The 16254-nt window shown below is 38.1% G+C and overlaps 3 protein-coding genes across 6 annotated transcripts; all 3 read left to right on the top strand.

The window, feature by feature from the left end:
• Positions 1-1977: 1977 nt before the first annotated feature.
• LOC108138043 (adult cuticle protein 1) lies at positions 1978-3177 on the top strand. The gene is made up of 2 exons (XM_017260016.2): positions 1978-2056; positions 2203-3177. Exons 1-2 carry the CDS (start codon positions 2051-2053, stop codon positions 2638-2640), a joined length of 444 nt encoding a protein of 147 aa, XP_017115505.1. The 5' UTR covers positions 1978-2050; the 3' UTR covers positions 2641-3177.
• A 2729-nt stretch (positions 3178-5906) lies between these two features.
• On the top strand, positions 5907-6945 carry LOC108138066 (adult cuticle protein 1). The gene is made up of 2 exons (XM_017260042.2): positions 5907-5952; positions 6177-6945. Exons 1-2 carry the CDS (start codon positions 5947-5949, stop codon positions 6597-6599), a joined length of 429 nt encoding a protein of 142 aa, XP_017115531.1. The 5' UTR covers positions 5907-5946; the 3' UTR covers positions 6600-6945.
• Positions 6946-9669: 2724 nt separating this feature from the next.
• Positions 9670-15619, top strand: LOC108138329 (sodium- and chloride-dependent glycine transporter 1). Of its 4 annotated transcripts, none has more exons than XM_041710445.1 (11): positions 9670-9846; positions 11345-12231; positions 13171-13302; positions 13370-13545; positions 13609-13649; positions 13711-13831; positions 13900-14239; positions 14306-14463; positions 14523-14651; positions 14711-14917; positions 14988-15148. In XM_041710445.1, exons 2-11 carry the CDS (start codon positions 11871-11873, stop codon positions 15057-15059), a joined length of 1737 nt encoding a protein of 578 aa, XP_041566379.1. In that variant the 5' UTR covers positions 9670-9846; positions 11345-11870; the 3' UTR covers positions 15060-15148. The 4 variants fall into 4 exon arrangements, with proteins under 4 accessions (XP_041566379.1, XP_041566378.1, XP_041566377.1 ...); XM_041710444.1 differs by having other exon boundaries at positions 9671-9846; positions 11694-12231; positions 15011-15619; XM_041710443.1 differs by having other exon boundaries at positions 9671-9846; positions 11601-12231; positions 15011-15619.
• The last annotated feature ends 635 nt before the right edge of the window (positions 15620-16254 follow it).

Raw genomic sequence — 16254 nt, 5'->3', positions numbered from 1 at the left:
TTGCGCCAGTTAGACGAGTATGACATTCCACTAAGACCCGTTACGGTGCCCTATGCATAATCATATTGGGTGTGATTAATGGATCGCATATATTTTTCACTGCAGCTGTCCACTAAATGGTTTCAGTCTCACATTTGGCCACATTTGACACTCTGACCCTCGTCTTGAAAAACGTGGCCAGTTCTTTTTTTGATCTGCATGCCCATGACAATTTCAAGTTGAGCCTGCTGCAATTGGCTGAGGGTTTTAAGTTGAGTGCCCCAAACATGGAAATGTAGTCCAACAAAAAAATTCGTTTTGCTATTTTGCATTTTTATTGTTTGCCAATGCTGACAGCCTTTGATTATATTTATTCTTGGGCGTTGCCCCGCCACAATACGAGAATTGCCTTCCTATTTTTGGCGGCGCAGCGGGCAGCGAAAACGAGGCAAAACTGTAGAGGCTAATTGTTTATTTTAAAACACTGCGAAAAATTCAAGAATTCTGGAATTCGCGACTGGAAATCACGAACTTGCTGACGTAAATATAAATAAAATGTAGAATGGCGTATTTTGAAAGATTTTGAAATAAATAACATATTTATTCGCTGCGAAATAAAGTTTTATAAATTTTTTGAAAAGTTTTCAAACTATTTATGTTGTTATTTTTTTAATCCCATTTTTAAGGAAATTCACTTTTTAAATAGCACTTAAAAATGTGAAGAGATCAAAGCACAGTCGATTACCAAAGGGTTTTAACGGTTGGCTAGCCGTTTGGCATTTTAAGCCTCAATAATTTTATTGCATTGATTAAGTCATTGCAGAGGCTAAGTTCTAAGTCCGCCTTGGGGCAAAGTAATTGTTATTTCAGTGTAGGCACGCGACTTTACATTACTTTACTTTACAGAAATTCCATGCCCCAAAGCCGCAAACGAAACACTAATACCAATGAAAAATATAATTGCAACCAAGAATTCTAAAAGCTAATGCAGCAAAAACTTTGGTCTGTGCCATTGCAAATTGAATGCTATGGGCCGCAATGCTTATGACTTTTTAAATGTGTTTGTGCTTTATCAATATAATTTGGTGTTTGTGGCAATTTTCAAGCCACTGATTGGACCAACCGATTGTGTCGGTTCAATATCTATGCTTATGTGTGTTTGTGTTTCACCCTCGGCTGTAAATTCTTGTTTATACAGTCGAGCTCCTTAAACACGAAATTTTACTAACTTTTACTACAACTTTGTTTGTTGGTTTGAAAGTTACAAAATCCGTATTACCGAAAAAGAATTTTTTTTATAAAACTTTCTAGTATTTATAGTATTTATGGCGATGACACAAAAATAATTTTTATATGTTTCAAAAAATTTGACAAAACGCATGATACAAATATATGAAATTAAGCTTATAAGCTTATTTATGAGCCAACCATTCCATATATTATTACATTCAGTTTTTTTAATTTTTATGAGCCTATTCAAGTTCTCAATTATGGTTATTATTTGTTAACATTTTTTTTTTTAATTTAATATTTTATGATGCCCATTGGTAATTGGTGTGTGCTTATCGGTATTGAGCTATAGAAGTTAGACTGTGGTAATTTGCGCAATCATTGACGCCCGCCGCCCCCTTTTCGTGGCTGGGGGGTTGCTGGTCATGTGAGTGGGGGTGAGAAGGGGGAGGGGGAGGGGGAGCAGGAGCGGGACCGGGAAGCGACACCCAAGGCAGAGATCTTCGAGCAGCTGGGCAGTGAAAGGCCAAAACCCGGAGCGGATCTACATCTACCGAACTGGGTACTCCAATTCTGCCCGAGACTTGGGCGTCGGCGTCTCTAGAGCAGAGTCTCTCACGCCATTCGCCTCTCTGGTGCATTTTGATATATATTTTCTTGACTTGGGGGGCAGGTTTCGGTTTCGGAATTGGAAAAGCAAGCAAAGTCCGCACCGCGCTTTTCGTATAAAAGTTGCCACAATTTGGTAGTCGAAATCAGAATCAACTCGTTCGCTGAGTATTCAACACTAGTACTTCTCCTTCAACAACCCAACTTCAAAACCCACCCCAAAAAAACCAACATGAAGGTGAGGATATCGAGCGGGAGTGTTTTGAAAAAGTTTTCGAATTTTCAAAATATATTTTTGAATATTTGCAACATTTTTTCAAAATGTTCTACAGGACTTACCCATAGAATCCTGTGAGTAATCGAAATTCTTCTAACGTTTTCCAGTTCGCCGTTGCCGTAGTCATGTTTGTGTGCGCCCTCGCTGGAGCTCATGCCTCGTGGGCCCAGATCGCTCCTGGTGTGTCCTATGTGAGCCCCGTGGCCCATGGCGGACCTGGTCTGTGGAACGGTGCCTGGAATGGTGCCTGGAACGGTGCCTGGAACGGTGCCTGGAACAACGGCTGGAACGGCGCCCACTGGGGAGGTCCTGCCGCCGTTGCCGTCCATGCCGGAGCCGCTCCTTGGGGTCTGACCGGTGCCGGATGGCATGGTGCTGCCGTTCCCGGAATCAACCTGGCCCAGGGACCTGGTCTGGCCGCCGGCCATGGCCATGAGGGCGTCTATGTGGCCAAGACCCGTGGTGCCATCCACACCGCTCCTTTGGCCGGACACATCAACTCCGCCACCTCCGTGAACGTGGCCCCCGCCCCGGGAACTCTGTAAGTCGCGAGTGCCTCCTGACAAAAAAACTATACCCAACCGATGCCAAACGGAGCGGATGGATGGCAGTATCACTGATCTCCAACTGCTTCAGCGACTCCCCCATGACTCCAGCCGGATAAACACCCATCTCTCACTCTCTGTACACTTATTGTTAAGCACACCGCTCTTAGTCCCCCCCGATACGAACACGATCCTGATCTTGGGTCCATGTCCATATCCTCTGGACATTTCCCAACGCACTCAGCAAATATATAAGTCCAACAGCAATTACAACAACTACAACAAACCAACAAATGACAGCATGTAATTTTTATTATTTGAGAACTCTTCAAATGCTTCCCATCTGCTATCCCGTCTACTATCTTCCTCTACTCTTCCCCTGCCACTATATCTTTCTATATCTTTTACTGTCTGGCATATCATCCTTAGATATGCCTTGTCAACCTGTAAATATCCCATTTTACTCTAGTAATCTGCAACAATGTAAAGATTGACGAAAGCGTTATAAATAAACTCAATCAGCGTTTTTTATACGAATTACCTATGGTGTTTTTTCAAATATGGGGATGAACTTTGAGGGAAATTCTCTAGAAACTTTTGTAAGAGTAATTATTTATGAGATTTTAAATTTAATATAGACTCAGCATAAATTATATAAATATTTTAGAATATTACTTAATATTTAGATTTGCAATTTTTATTCATTTTACCTACCTTATTTAAATTTTATTTAACTTATAAAGTCTGCTTTCGAATTTAAAATTGATCTTAATATGCTGTTAAGTTAAAAACACTTTTAAACCTTTTTTTATCGCTTCATATTGTTTTAACTATTTTTTTATTTATTTTTTATTAATACTTGAGAAAACTTTAATTTTTCAATGTAAATTGACATTAATCGAATTAAAAGCATTCAAAACTATACTTTAAGATTCTTTTAATCCAAAATTCAGATAGGCTTTAGAGAATATTCTTTTCACACATAGCTTGAAAGGGATTATGCATTTGCAATATGAAATTCAGTTAGTTTTCTATAAAAGAATTACAGAGACCCTTAAAATTTTTAAGACAAAGCATTGAATCACGTTTAAACTCAAATTAAATTCAACTAAATCATAATAGTTAATTATAACCTTGAGTCTTTTGTTGCACCTGCTCGACCTTGAGAAGCCGACAAATTGTTCAATTGATTCCATATCTACCAAGAATGTCTAGATCAAATGTGTCTTTGTCTTTAAGTGTATATTATTATAGTGGCAGTCCTAATTTGCTTGGCAATAATATCAACCACTGCTGAACGGTAGTCAAGTTAGGGGCCATTGGTCATTAGATCGAGTTAATTGGAACATACCCAGCTCATATGCACGTATTGGGCGCACAGGGCGTATGCTTAATTATGCAAACGCTTAGCGCTAATTACAGATCGCACAAAGACCAAGTTTCGTATTTAGTCAGCACCTGGGCTTCTGGTACACCTATTGTATATAATTGCCTCACAAAGTAAATTATAGCAGCCGCTAATTACAGACTATCATCGCATCGCAAGAATTCAACTTGAACTTTTTTTGGTGTCTGCCAAGAGTTTTTGCCTAGACTCAATCGATCTCACCCACACTGGCACCGAAACCAGTTTTTCCCCCTTTGTAAGGCTTTTTCGGCATAATTGAATTGTCTTTGCTGGGCTACATTTGCACTAAATTCGGATTTAATTGCTGCACCTAATGGGTTTGCAATAAATTTATGTAGGCTGTTCCAGGCGATTGACACCCACATTGCCGATCAATTTCAGCCAGGTAAATGTTGCGCAATGTCGAATCCATTAGGTAATCGGAGGTGGAAATATAAGGAAAAAGGCTTTTTGCTATGTTTAATTTCCAATTCTGTAAATTTAAACTCTTTTAGTGTATTAATAAATTCATAACGATATAATTTATCCTGTGTTGAAAAGTGTAAGAAAAAATATGGCCAAAAACAGAATACAAAAATATTATATTATGTAAATAAAATTTAGTTCTATATACTTTTAGTTGTAATTGTTATCATAAATGCCTTCATATAAATAGTTTATTGCATACTGTAATCTTGAAAGCCTAAATACAAATTTTTATTGCATAAAATCGTATAAATAATTGGTGAATTGTTCTGACCATGGAACTACAAGCTTTTTAATTCATCATATAAATATATTTAAATATAAATCGTTTAAGTGGGAGTTTCCTGGCATATTATTAACCCTTAAGACACATAAATCAGTTATCAGCCGGCCTTATACAGGATACCAATCGCTCCATAATTGGAATCGTGTTATAAATCATACTGAAATGCTAATCGCGCACAAACAACAATTAAGTAATTAAAGTGGCGGTGTGATGGAGTGAAAATCAACTTACCGGAACTGCAGCTTAAAAGTGGGTTGGGCCACTCACTCAGACAGTTGGACCCAGACCCACTTGGCCACGGAGATGGAAAATACACTCACCGAGAATGCATTTCTGGGGCGGTGCAGGTTGTGAGTGGTGTGGATATGGTGGTTCGCCAATGATTTAGTTCATTGTGGGTGGTTTGTTGGGCTTTGTTCTATATTATGATTTAATAATAATCGATGTCATATGGTAACGAATGTGCCATTAATATTTTTAATTTATTTGTCTTTGGCAATTTGAACTTAGCTTAAAATAAATTATTACAAAAGGTAGCACTCAAATATGCTAATACTTGCGCTTGCTGATCTGAATTGTTTTGCAGATAAATTACCCCTAATAGTTTTTATTTTAAAAAGGAAAGTAAATTTCAATATTGATTAAACTTTTTAAAACATGATTTTTATTTTAAGTTTTTTGCTAGATAATATTATTTCCGATTATTGCCTTAAATTTAAGGGATTTTAATACAAAAAGTATATTTTAAATTAGTGATTAATAACTGTAAAAAGTTAATAACAATTAAAATAATAATAACAATAATAGTAAGTAGCTGTAGAACTAGTTCTTCAACATCGACTGCTTTGAAGTCGTACAACGTAGCCGTTTGGTCTCACAGCCGATAGAAAGATCGATCACTACCGATCCGATTCGTTCAGATCCGAGGCATGTCATTAACTCTGATCATATGCATGCGGAGCAGTGTCAGCAATGTCCACCGTGTCATGGTGTGTGAACTCTCACTTTCATGAACCCTCGGACGTAGCGGTTTTCCAAAGCTGATGTGGTCAGCTGTGGGGTATAAAACTGGCCAGCAGCACCGTTGACAGATCAGTTCAGAACAAGAGTTCAATCAGAGCGCAACCCAAAACCCACAATCAGCACCATGAAAGTGAGTTATCAAAGGGATTTATCCTGATTCTTAAAGCTAAGCTTAAACAATAACGTTAAAGTTTAGAATTCTTAAAAAATAAAGTGTTCGGGCTTTTGTAAATCTTCAAGCTTGCCAACTGTTGTACAATTATCCATTGCAGGAAAATTTTAAATAAAATAGGATTTTAAGTTAAAGTAAGTCTAACTAATTAAATAAATTTTAAAATTTTATTCTCATCCCAGTTCGCCGTCGCCGTTGTCTTCACCTTGGCCCTCGCCATGGGCGTGCAGTCGTCTGTGATCCCCCTGCTGTCCCAGGTGGCTGGCCATGGACTCTCCTACACCGCCGTCTCTGGACCCGCTGTGGTGGCCTCTCCCTGGGCCGCTCCCGCCGCCCACTGGGCCGTTCCCGCCGCCCACTGGCCCGCCGCCGTGAACGTGGCTTCCTGGCCTCCGGCAGCGGTCCATGCCCCGGCTGCCGTGGCCGTCCATGCCGCCGCTCCCGCCGTGGTGGCCGGCCATGCTCCGGCCGTCGTCGTGGCCCCAGTGGCCCATGAGGGTGTCTACACTGCCCAGACCCGTGGAGCCATCCACACCGCTCCTCTGGCCGGACACGTCCAGTCGGTGGCCTCCATTAACGCCGCTCCCGCACCCGGAACTCTGTAAGGAGGAAGCTATAGGAACTATAGCTATAACCTCTCGCCGATCTGACCCCCCGCCACTACCATGGAAACTGCCATCGATGGGAAACCCCCTTCACCACTGATTTGTAAATACATTGTATATATATATATAGACATATATAGACAGGGTACTCGCACTTAGCACCTGAACAGGAACTTTCCACACCTGTCCCAAAAACTGAGCCATCAAAATTCCCTTTCGACCTAAGCACACGGCCACTTTTGTGGTTGCCTCTTTCTCACGCTTACCTATTTATCTAGCATACATTTTCCAAGCATTCCTGTGAAAAAACGCTTTAAGCTTTCCTTCAAAACGGAAGCCAAGTGCATTCTGTTAGGAAATGTTTGAATATGTTGCCAATAAAGAAAATGTAACTAAATCATAAAAGGATTCTTTTGGGGGGAAATGAAATGAAATTTCATAACCAACTATAAAAAATAATGTATTAATATCTATCAAGCTGAACTTGTTTATGCTAGTAATAGATCATTTGACAACATAATTGTGCACCACTAAAACCAGTTCAAATTATACAGCTTGATGGCTTCAAAATAACCCGTGAGTAATATATTCCCGGCAACCACAGTCAATTAGTATACACAGTCCGTTGGCTCCTAAAACTATTATCGCAGCTTTGTTACGTCTCTTAATACATTTGATTGATTCATTGCCACAAATTGTCACATGCTATTTGCATAGATTTCCCCCTCATCCAGACATTATAAGGTGTGATTGGAGCGACGCAATTGAATCGAAAGCTGAAATGTCAAGTTCATGCGCATGCGCAAAGTCTCCAACTGCGTTCAGCGCAAAATACAGCCACAAATCAAATGAAATCAGCCGCTGCCTCTCACACTTGTTTTTCCCCCCTATATCATTCGATTTCTTTTAGCAGAATCAAACAGTTGCGTGATTTTCCTTCCTCTTCACCACCCCCCTTTCTAGTTTTCCCACATCTCTGTTTACACAGTCTCGCGCTTGTTTTTCATGTTTCTTGTTTCGATTTGGTTTGCCGCATTTGGCCGTTGAATAAAATGCGTCAGTGTATCAATAACAGTCCGCCTCGAACTTCCTTCAACTTTTTCGCACCACACCTTTTCTAAAACACACTGTGCGAAATATTTGTAATTTTAAAAAAACCCACCTTATAAATTGGTTAGCAGAAGGTAGACTTGAGTAAAAAATTTGTTTGATGCAAAACATATTTAGTAAAGAAAATTTTCTTCTCTGCAGTGTCGATTGCGATTGAATCTCGGCAGTATTGAACTGTGTGCAATGATTTATTGTACGCCGGCGGCCAAGAGTCAAGCGTCAATCGTGTCGACAGTCTCCCCTTACTTGGAGTCCGACTCGAAAATGGCAAGAAATTTCCTACTGGGCTTCGTTTTGGCAATAGCCGGTAATTGACCGGCAAAGAGAAAATCACACAGAAGTCGCGGGGTCAATTCCAATTTGGCGTGCTTTTATGTTCGTACATATATTTAATTTATAAAAATGAAATGAGTTAGGAGTAAAAACCACTACTTTATTTGTAGTTTAATGGAATAATTGAAATTTCATTAATCGATTTCTCATGAAAAGTATTACCTTAATTTTTAAAACTTAGCTACGTAAGTAAAACGTTATGTTTTATACAAAATAGATAATAGAAAACTAAATAATACAACTCTTTGGTCTTAGTGTTTTTTTTATGTCTCAATATATAAATATAAAAAAAATATTTTATTGAATGTTAACGGAGAATTTTGTTTGGTAAAATTATCGTATTTATTTTAATTAAGTTACATTATTACATTATTAAAAGATTTATATTTATATTTTAGCAAAACAATCCGTAGATTTTTTTTAAATTTATTTATTTATTTCCAATTAGGCAAGTTTATGCCGTTTTAGGTCTTTAAAATAGTTCAATGGACTTAATGTTAACAAGAAAGAAAGCAAACTTCGGCAAGCCGAAGTTCATATACCCTTGCAGCTATCGCAAGAATTAAATATTTTTGAAAACATTAAAATTATGATTTACTTGCGTATATGTTTAAAAACATTGAAGCTATGAAGATTTGCAGCTTAATTATTTGATTGTTCTTTTATATATTTTCATTATTTGTATAGGAGCTATATGATATAGTCGTCCGATTTTGATGAAATTTAAACCATAATTCTGAAATATTTAACCATTGCTATATGTCGAAGAACTAAAAAACAAATTAAAAAACAGCAAAGTTATAATTTTTTTCAATTATTTTTCCGATTGTTCCTATGGGAGCTATATGCTATAGTCGTCCGATTTTGATGAAATTTTAATCATAATTCTGAAATATTTAACCATTGCTATATGTCGAAGAACTAAACAAAAAATTAAAAAGCAGCAAAGTTATAATTTTTTTTCAATTATTTTTCCGATTGTTCCTATGGGAGCTATATGCTATAGTCGTCCGATCCGGCTCGTTCCGACTTATATACTACCTGCAATAGAAAGACAACTTTTGGAAAAGTTTCATGCAGATAGCTTTAAAACTGAGAGACTAGTTTGCATATAAACGGACGGACAGACGGACAGACGGACAGACGGACGGACAGACGGACAGACGGACAGACGGACGGACAGACGGACATGGCTAGATCGACTCTACTAGTGATGCTGATCAAGAATATATATACTTTATAGGGTCGGAAACGTCTCCTTCACTGCGTTGCAAACTTCTGACTGAAATTATAATACCCTCTGCAAGGGTATAAAAATAATCAATTTGAAAGCTCTTAGCTTTTTTCACTGTTATTTCCGACTCACTTTACCTGTAGAGCATTTGAAATGGAACTAATGCCTAAATCGCTCTCTTTTTTGTGACTCTTTTGCATTTCTCCCTAAGAGTAAAAAATGCACAAAGCAGCAAAGGCGATAAGAGACAGCAGTAACATCTGCAGTAACACAACAACAACAGCAGTCGCAGCAGCAGCACCAGCAAAAACAGGAACAACATTCGCATTCGTCTGACATTCGGCGACTATCTGGCTGAGTTTTTACTCTTCAGTTTTCAGTCGTTCGCTGGCAGACGCGCCGACAACGTGCGTCGCAGTCGCAGCAGATTCCGATTCGGGTTTAGATCGAGATTTCGATTTGGGATTAACATTCGCGCAGTGCAAGTTTGCAGGAGTTTCGTGCGTGATTGCAAATTAGTTGACGCCTGAACAAAATAGAAAAGTGCAGTGTTTGCAGGTGCATGCAAATGTGAGTTGCAGATGGTTGAGATTACCAGCGGATGATAACATTACACATTGAGTTTACATGGCGCCAATCTTATTATCTATATGTGCATAGTCTTCGTGAAAAGAAGAAAAGTAGTGGAGAAAGGGGAGGAATGACGACGGGAGGGCTAGGTACTGCCCACAGACTTGGCCAACACTTGAGACGCCAAGTTTTTGCGTCTTTTGCTCACAAGCAAACAAAATATTTATGCACACTTAGCGGAAATTTTTTGTTAGACATTTTTTTTCAAAGTTTGTAATCAGTCGTTTTGACCGAGCTAATATAAATGTCTCTAAGCAATATTCATGTTTTTACCTATTTAATTTAACATTAAACTTTTTTTTTGTTAGATCAATGATAATTTATATAGAAATTTTTTGTTAAAGAATATTTAGCCATGCTTTTTTCACTGTGCATAATTTGTGTGTGCTTTCTTCTTGGCCATATACATTTTTTTCGCAAATTTATCGCGAACACCGAAGTGTTTGTTTGTAAACATTTCGATTCGACTAATTGGACACGTTCGCCCCATTCGGTGCACTCACTAATTTACTCATAAATGGAGCCAAACCAAATCAACAGCGTCATCGCTGTCCGAAGTGCGAAAGCACAAGAAAAACGGGGAAATGTAAAAGAAACAGAGATTTTCGCATGAATTACACAATTCACACAGTGCAAAACAAAAAACAGCTGATTTTCGCACACCCAATTACACAGTCCCTCCGCTTTTTATCGTTTTACTTGTTGAAACGTTTTTGGGCAAGAGAGAACGAAAGAGCTGCCTCCGGAGCTCAGTTGCTCGTACGAATGAGCAATGTCAAGTATACGCTCCGTAGGCCACCGGCATTGTTTGCAAAGAGATTGGAAGTGGGGGTGGGAAAGAGCACCATCAGCTGTCCATTGCCCCCGTTCACTTTGCCATTCGTTTTGTTTCTTTTCTTTTTGATTTATTTTCATCCACATTGTTTTGTTTCGATGCGATGCGATGCGATGCGATTCGATTAAATTCTGTTCGATGGCTTTGTTTTTAAAAATAAATTTCCATTTGTTTTGATTCCCCTTCTGTTGGAATTTTTCTTTGTTTCGCGATACTGATAATAGCATAGGTACGGCAGATTTAAAGAATTGTCGGAACCATCGGCTGATTGGCCAATTTACTGCAATCTAGTATTAAACTTTAAACATTTTCACTAAGAAATGGAATTGTTTTTTTTTTTTTTTTGAAGCTTTCATTCTTATTCATTAGAAAAATGTTTATAACTTATTTATTTTATTTGATAAGTTTTGTTTTTAAAAAAATAACAATATCAAAACATTTTCACTTAAAATTTAATTATAATGATAAAATTCCCATTGCTTGAAGTGTTGTTACGTGTTATATAAAGTTTTATAAAAATTGTAGAGTTTAAGAATATACATTTTTGATTTTTTACGCACCATAGTCAAATGTAATTTTATTTTTATTTTGTTATACTGTAAGCATCTGTCCCACTGTACGCCGCGTATAATCGCTGCACACTCACTGGCACTCACATACGCATTGCACGAAAAAAACTACGTACAAAGACTTATATATTTAATTAAATTTGTGAGTTGTTGGTGTTGCCTATAATTCTGCTTGATTTGGCGTCGCTTGAGAACGGCAATCCCCATCGACTAGCATCATTTGCCGCTGAACATCGGAGCTGATTGCTTGGCGCCCGGAGTAATCAAAATCGGGTTTAATTTCGAATAAGGTCTACAATTGCGGGGTGAAGTCACCGGTGGCAATAACAGCCTATTAGAAGATAATCTAAAGCTCTGATTTCTACTACTTGTTCTTCGTGAAGTGACCCAGAAAAGTACTGCTCAAAAACTAGGTCAGAGTGCCAAAAAAGACGAAGCAAAACAACAGCGGAACAAAACGGCATGAACTTGGAACAAAAAGCATCTGGTCCATTTTAATTGAGACTTGAGAGTTTTAAGTGTTTGGGCTTTCCCACCTGGTGGCCACTGGATGAGCCACCATGAAGGGCATCTGCGGCGAGCAGCTCAACAACTGCATGCTCCTGGGCGACTGTGAAAACAGCGAACATGGTGCAGGTTTATCCGGAGACTTTACGGGAGAGGGTGCGGAAATGGAATCCGGAGGTGGAATGGGTGGCAGTTTGGCGTCAGCCGCACGTCGAATCCGGAATCGACAGGTAAACAGCATGGCGGTGAGATCAGGCAGTGCCTATGATACCTTGGAGCGACCCTATCGGCACGACAAATCACGGGGTCGTTGGGCCAAATCGGCGGATTTCTACTTCGCCAGCTGCACCCATGCCTTCAGTTCGCTGATCTTCTCCGAACTCTCCACCTTTGGTGTATTGCACGGCGGTTGGTGTAAGTACCATTTAACATTGTATAACACTTGCGTAGAAGTACTTTTGATTTGTAGTCTTTAATAAGTGCACTCGTAAGTAAGTACGCACTGAAAGAAAATTATGAAAAATAACACTTCTATATTTTAAAATATCTGGGGATGTCCAAAATATCAACTTTAAAATATTCATGTGCAAAAACACAGAACAATTTAAAGTGGTTTTAGGCATATTATTGTTTTAAAATTTAAATAACAACTATTTTACTAATAAACAAACTTAAATTATGGTTCAAGAATATACCTTTGTAAAGTAGGACTTTTTTATAATTGTTATATTTTTTTCTGTGTAGTTGGCTAAGGTTTTTTTTCCCACTTTTGATCCCATTGCCATTAGTTATCAATAAAATTCAATTAACTAAAGCAAAGGTTATCTTAGCTGCGTTAATGACGGCATTTTGCGTTTACTTTGAACAATATTTATATTTCGCAAGCGATAAGGTGAACAGCAGGGGTTGGGATCACCGCAAAAAACAAAACAACTAATCCAGAATCCTAGCTTAGTAAGTAGACCGGTCATTAGCCGAGCTCAATTATCTCCAAAACTGGTTTTTTTTTATCGATTTATTCGATGGTGATTGGCGATTATTAGCCAATTACATAATTGCATTGCTCACCATATTTAAGATAAACTAAATAATGACACATCGTCACGATAAATCACCATAGAATATACATTGTAGCTATATACAGTGGATTTATAATAATTAAGAGTAGTCAGGGTTCAATAGAGCTTTAAATCACTCTCCACAAATAAGAAAAATCCCTTTGTGAATAATTATATAATTTTCTTAGTAATGTAGGATATTTCTATGGAGAAATATTATTTTTGTTTTTAATATTATGCTTATAGAAACTTTTTAAAATATTAAATATAATTATATATTTTTATTTACCCGCAGTTTTATTCATAATCGCCTACCTCATGGGAATGTTTTTTTACTCGCTGCCAATATTTTTGATCCAAGCATTTTTGGGACAATTTTCATCATCTGGAAATATATCAGCTTTTCGGGCGGCGCCCATATTTAAAGGTGAGGTAACTGCAGCATTTTCACAAGCGAATCTGTTATTAAATCAACCTTCATGGCATACTTTTAGGCATCGGCTATGCTATTCTGATGCTCAATCTAGGGACTTTAACCTACTACAGCATTGGATCTGTTGTGCCACTTATTTATACCGTGAATGCCCTACATAAGGTTATACCCTGGATGAGTTGCAACAACACTTGGAATACCAAGGAATGCTCCTTACACGATAACTACGATGTCGATGTGAGTATTAAGGATTTGTTAGGGTTACTTATGTGGTTAGTTATTAATATATTGGATTTATAGGACTACACGGTCGATCCACATTCCACTGTTGAGTTCTTTAGGTGAGTGATTGATCAAATTTCGTTTAGACTGATCTAAAATTTATTTAATTTAATTCTATAGATCGGCGATTGCCTCTACTGAAGAAGGTTCCGGTTCACTGAGCATATCATGGTCCATGCTAATAGGCGTGTTGGCCATTTGGCTGCTGGTTCTGGCCATGCTGCTCAAGCCAGTCGCTTTTGTCAGTAGAACATTATTAAATTCAATGTCTTTGTAATTTATTAAAAGTGCGTTTTGTTTGTTTTTTAGATTGGTAAAACCCTGCGATGTTGTTGTGTGCTGATGTTCGGCTCTTTTGTTGCTGTGTTTTTGTACTCTGTTATTCACGAACGAGTTAGTTTTGACACCCTGGAATATTATTGGATGCCCCAGTTGGACAGCTTCACGAGCGTAATGGCCACATCGCGCACCGCCCTTCTGATGGCCGGAGTGGCCTTGGGACCCGGATGGGGCAGTATTATAACCCTGTCTAGTTACAACAGCTTCCGCAGCGATGCCGAGAGATTAAGCACCTGGGTGTGTCTAACTCATATCACGATCGGATTGATGGGTCTTCTCTGCTGCAATGTAGCCCACGATCACTTCGAAGGTTGGTATATACATGATTTAAGTTATTTATCCTTAAATACAACTATTTAATTAATTGTTTCTATAGATCATGTGGGCATGATGCCATTACATGTGGATGAGAAGCATCATATGCAGTTCCTTTACCTTTGTTTCTCCTATTTGTTTGGACGGTTTACCACCACACCAAATCTCTGGGCTTTTCTCTTCTTTGGCATGATTTTCTTATCGGAAATATGTGCCCTGGTGGGTTTTGTTTCTTGTTCATATGAACAAAGTTCTATATTGTTTGTATATTTCTGTAGATCATCCAAATGATGAACGTTCTTACTGCTTTGTTCGATGAGTTCGAGACGTTGCGATCAAGAAGAACAACAGTAATTTGCTCTCTAGTCCTCTGCCTTACAGCCTCCTCTGTGTATTTTTGTACCCAGGTCGGTATGAGATTGCCATTTTATGGAATATTTATTTAATTTTGAATTCTCCATTTCAGTTGGGCTTTAGTCAGCTGACTCAGCTGCCCAATTTGGCCGTTTTCAGCCACGTTTTTATTTCAGGAGTGCTTCTTCTGATGACCACTTGGGTTTATGGTCGAGTGCGTTTTCAGTGCGACTTGCAGTTTATGCTGGGCAAAACGATCTCAAGTTTCAAAATTTTCTTTATCCGCTTTGCCACGCCCATTTTTCTGGGTCTGTGTTTGGTAAGTAGTCGGCTGAGATCACACATATTATCATTTTATATAAAAAAATATATATATTTAAAATAATAAGACTAATGTTTTTCGTTTTGGCAGTTTCAAATCAGCTTTTTACTTCTGCGTGACAAAGTCGACGATGTCCTGATTTATGTGAGTCAGGGCTTGATTCTCTTGACGGCCATATCGTATATGGTCTTTAAGGTGTCGCGGACGAACGGCGATTGGCGCCAGCGATTGCAACAGTGCCTCGCACCACACGACTGGCATCCGGTGGATGCGGATAACCGGCGATTCTACGAGGAAATCATGGGCATCTCCGAGATGCTGGTGATCGATGCTAATGCCAATACCACATAGTGCCTAATTAACAAATACTCTTTAGATCAAAACTCAACACTTTAATCGTCGCCACATGACAAATGAACTGAACTGAACTCACTTTTATTATACACCCATAAGCGGTCACACCTACACACTTACACCAGAAAAAAAAACTACACACTCGCGCACGATTGTACATACATATATGCAGATCAAGTGCAAACGGTGATGGTTGATTTTTAAATGGAATTGTACTGATATTTTCCAAATGCTAGCTATAGTGAACTATAAACTGGTGATATTTAGTAGTTGCCCACTAAAAAGTTCAACAAGCTTCGGCCAAAAAATATTGTTACGAATTAATAAAGTTTTACCTTTTAGCTATGTAATGTGATTGACAATTGGGAATCTTTTTAGGTGCAAGTAAAATAATTTAATGGCTTTGAAGAACTCATATTTTTGACCATCACTTGAATTTTAAAAGTGATACAATTTGACAGTTCCATGTTTACATACCATTCCGCTCAAGGTATTTCTTAAAAATTTTAGAAGGCGGCTACATATCCAGATAAACTACAAATTATAATAATAATTATTTATCCGATTGTTCCTATGCAAGAAAACGGAAAATAATGGGATGGAATTGTAAACTTTTGGACTTGATCAACAAGAAAAAAATACATTTTCTACTGAAATAAATGATTGATTTGATAGAAATAGCTATTAAAGCTTCTGAAGCTTCCTTTTAGTTATTTATAAACAAAAAACCATTTTAAAAAAGTGGAAAGGTTCACCAAGGTTATCTCATAGAGCAAATGTTGCACATATAAATTAGCTTTATATAATTTAAACATGTTTAATAGTTTTTATTATGCCTCCGATTTAAATTTTTGGTCATTTGAACACTGATAGCACTAGGTAAGACCATCTTTCAATTATCAATTTATAGCTAAATCAATAAGAACGCCTCGTTGAGTCCAAGCGAAACGAATATAAGTGATTCAATGCGTAACACTTAA

The sequence above is a fragment of the Drosophila elegans genome, unplaced genomic scaffold, assembly GCF_018152505.1.
Source record: "Drosophila elegans isolate 14027-0461.03 unplaced genomic scaffold, ASM1815250v1 contig_814, whole genome shotgun sequence".
NCBI classification, from domain to species: Eukaryota; Metazoa; Arthropoda; class Insecta; order Diptera; family Drosophilidae; genus Drosophila; species Drosophila elegans.
Note: the sequence above shows the minus strand (reverse complement) of the source record. Positions and strands in the feature narration are given on the sequence as shown.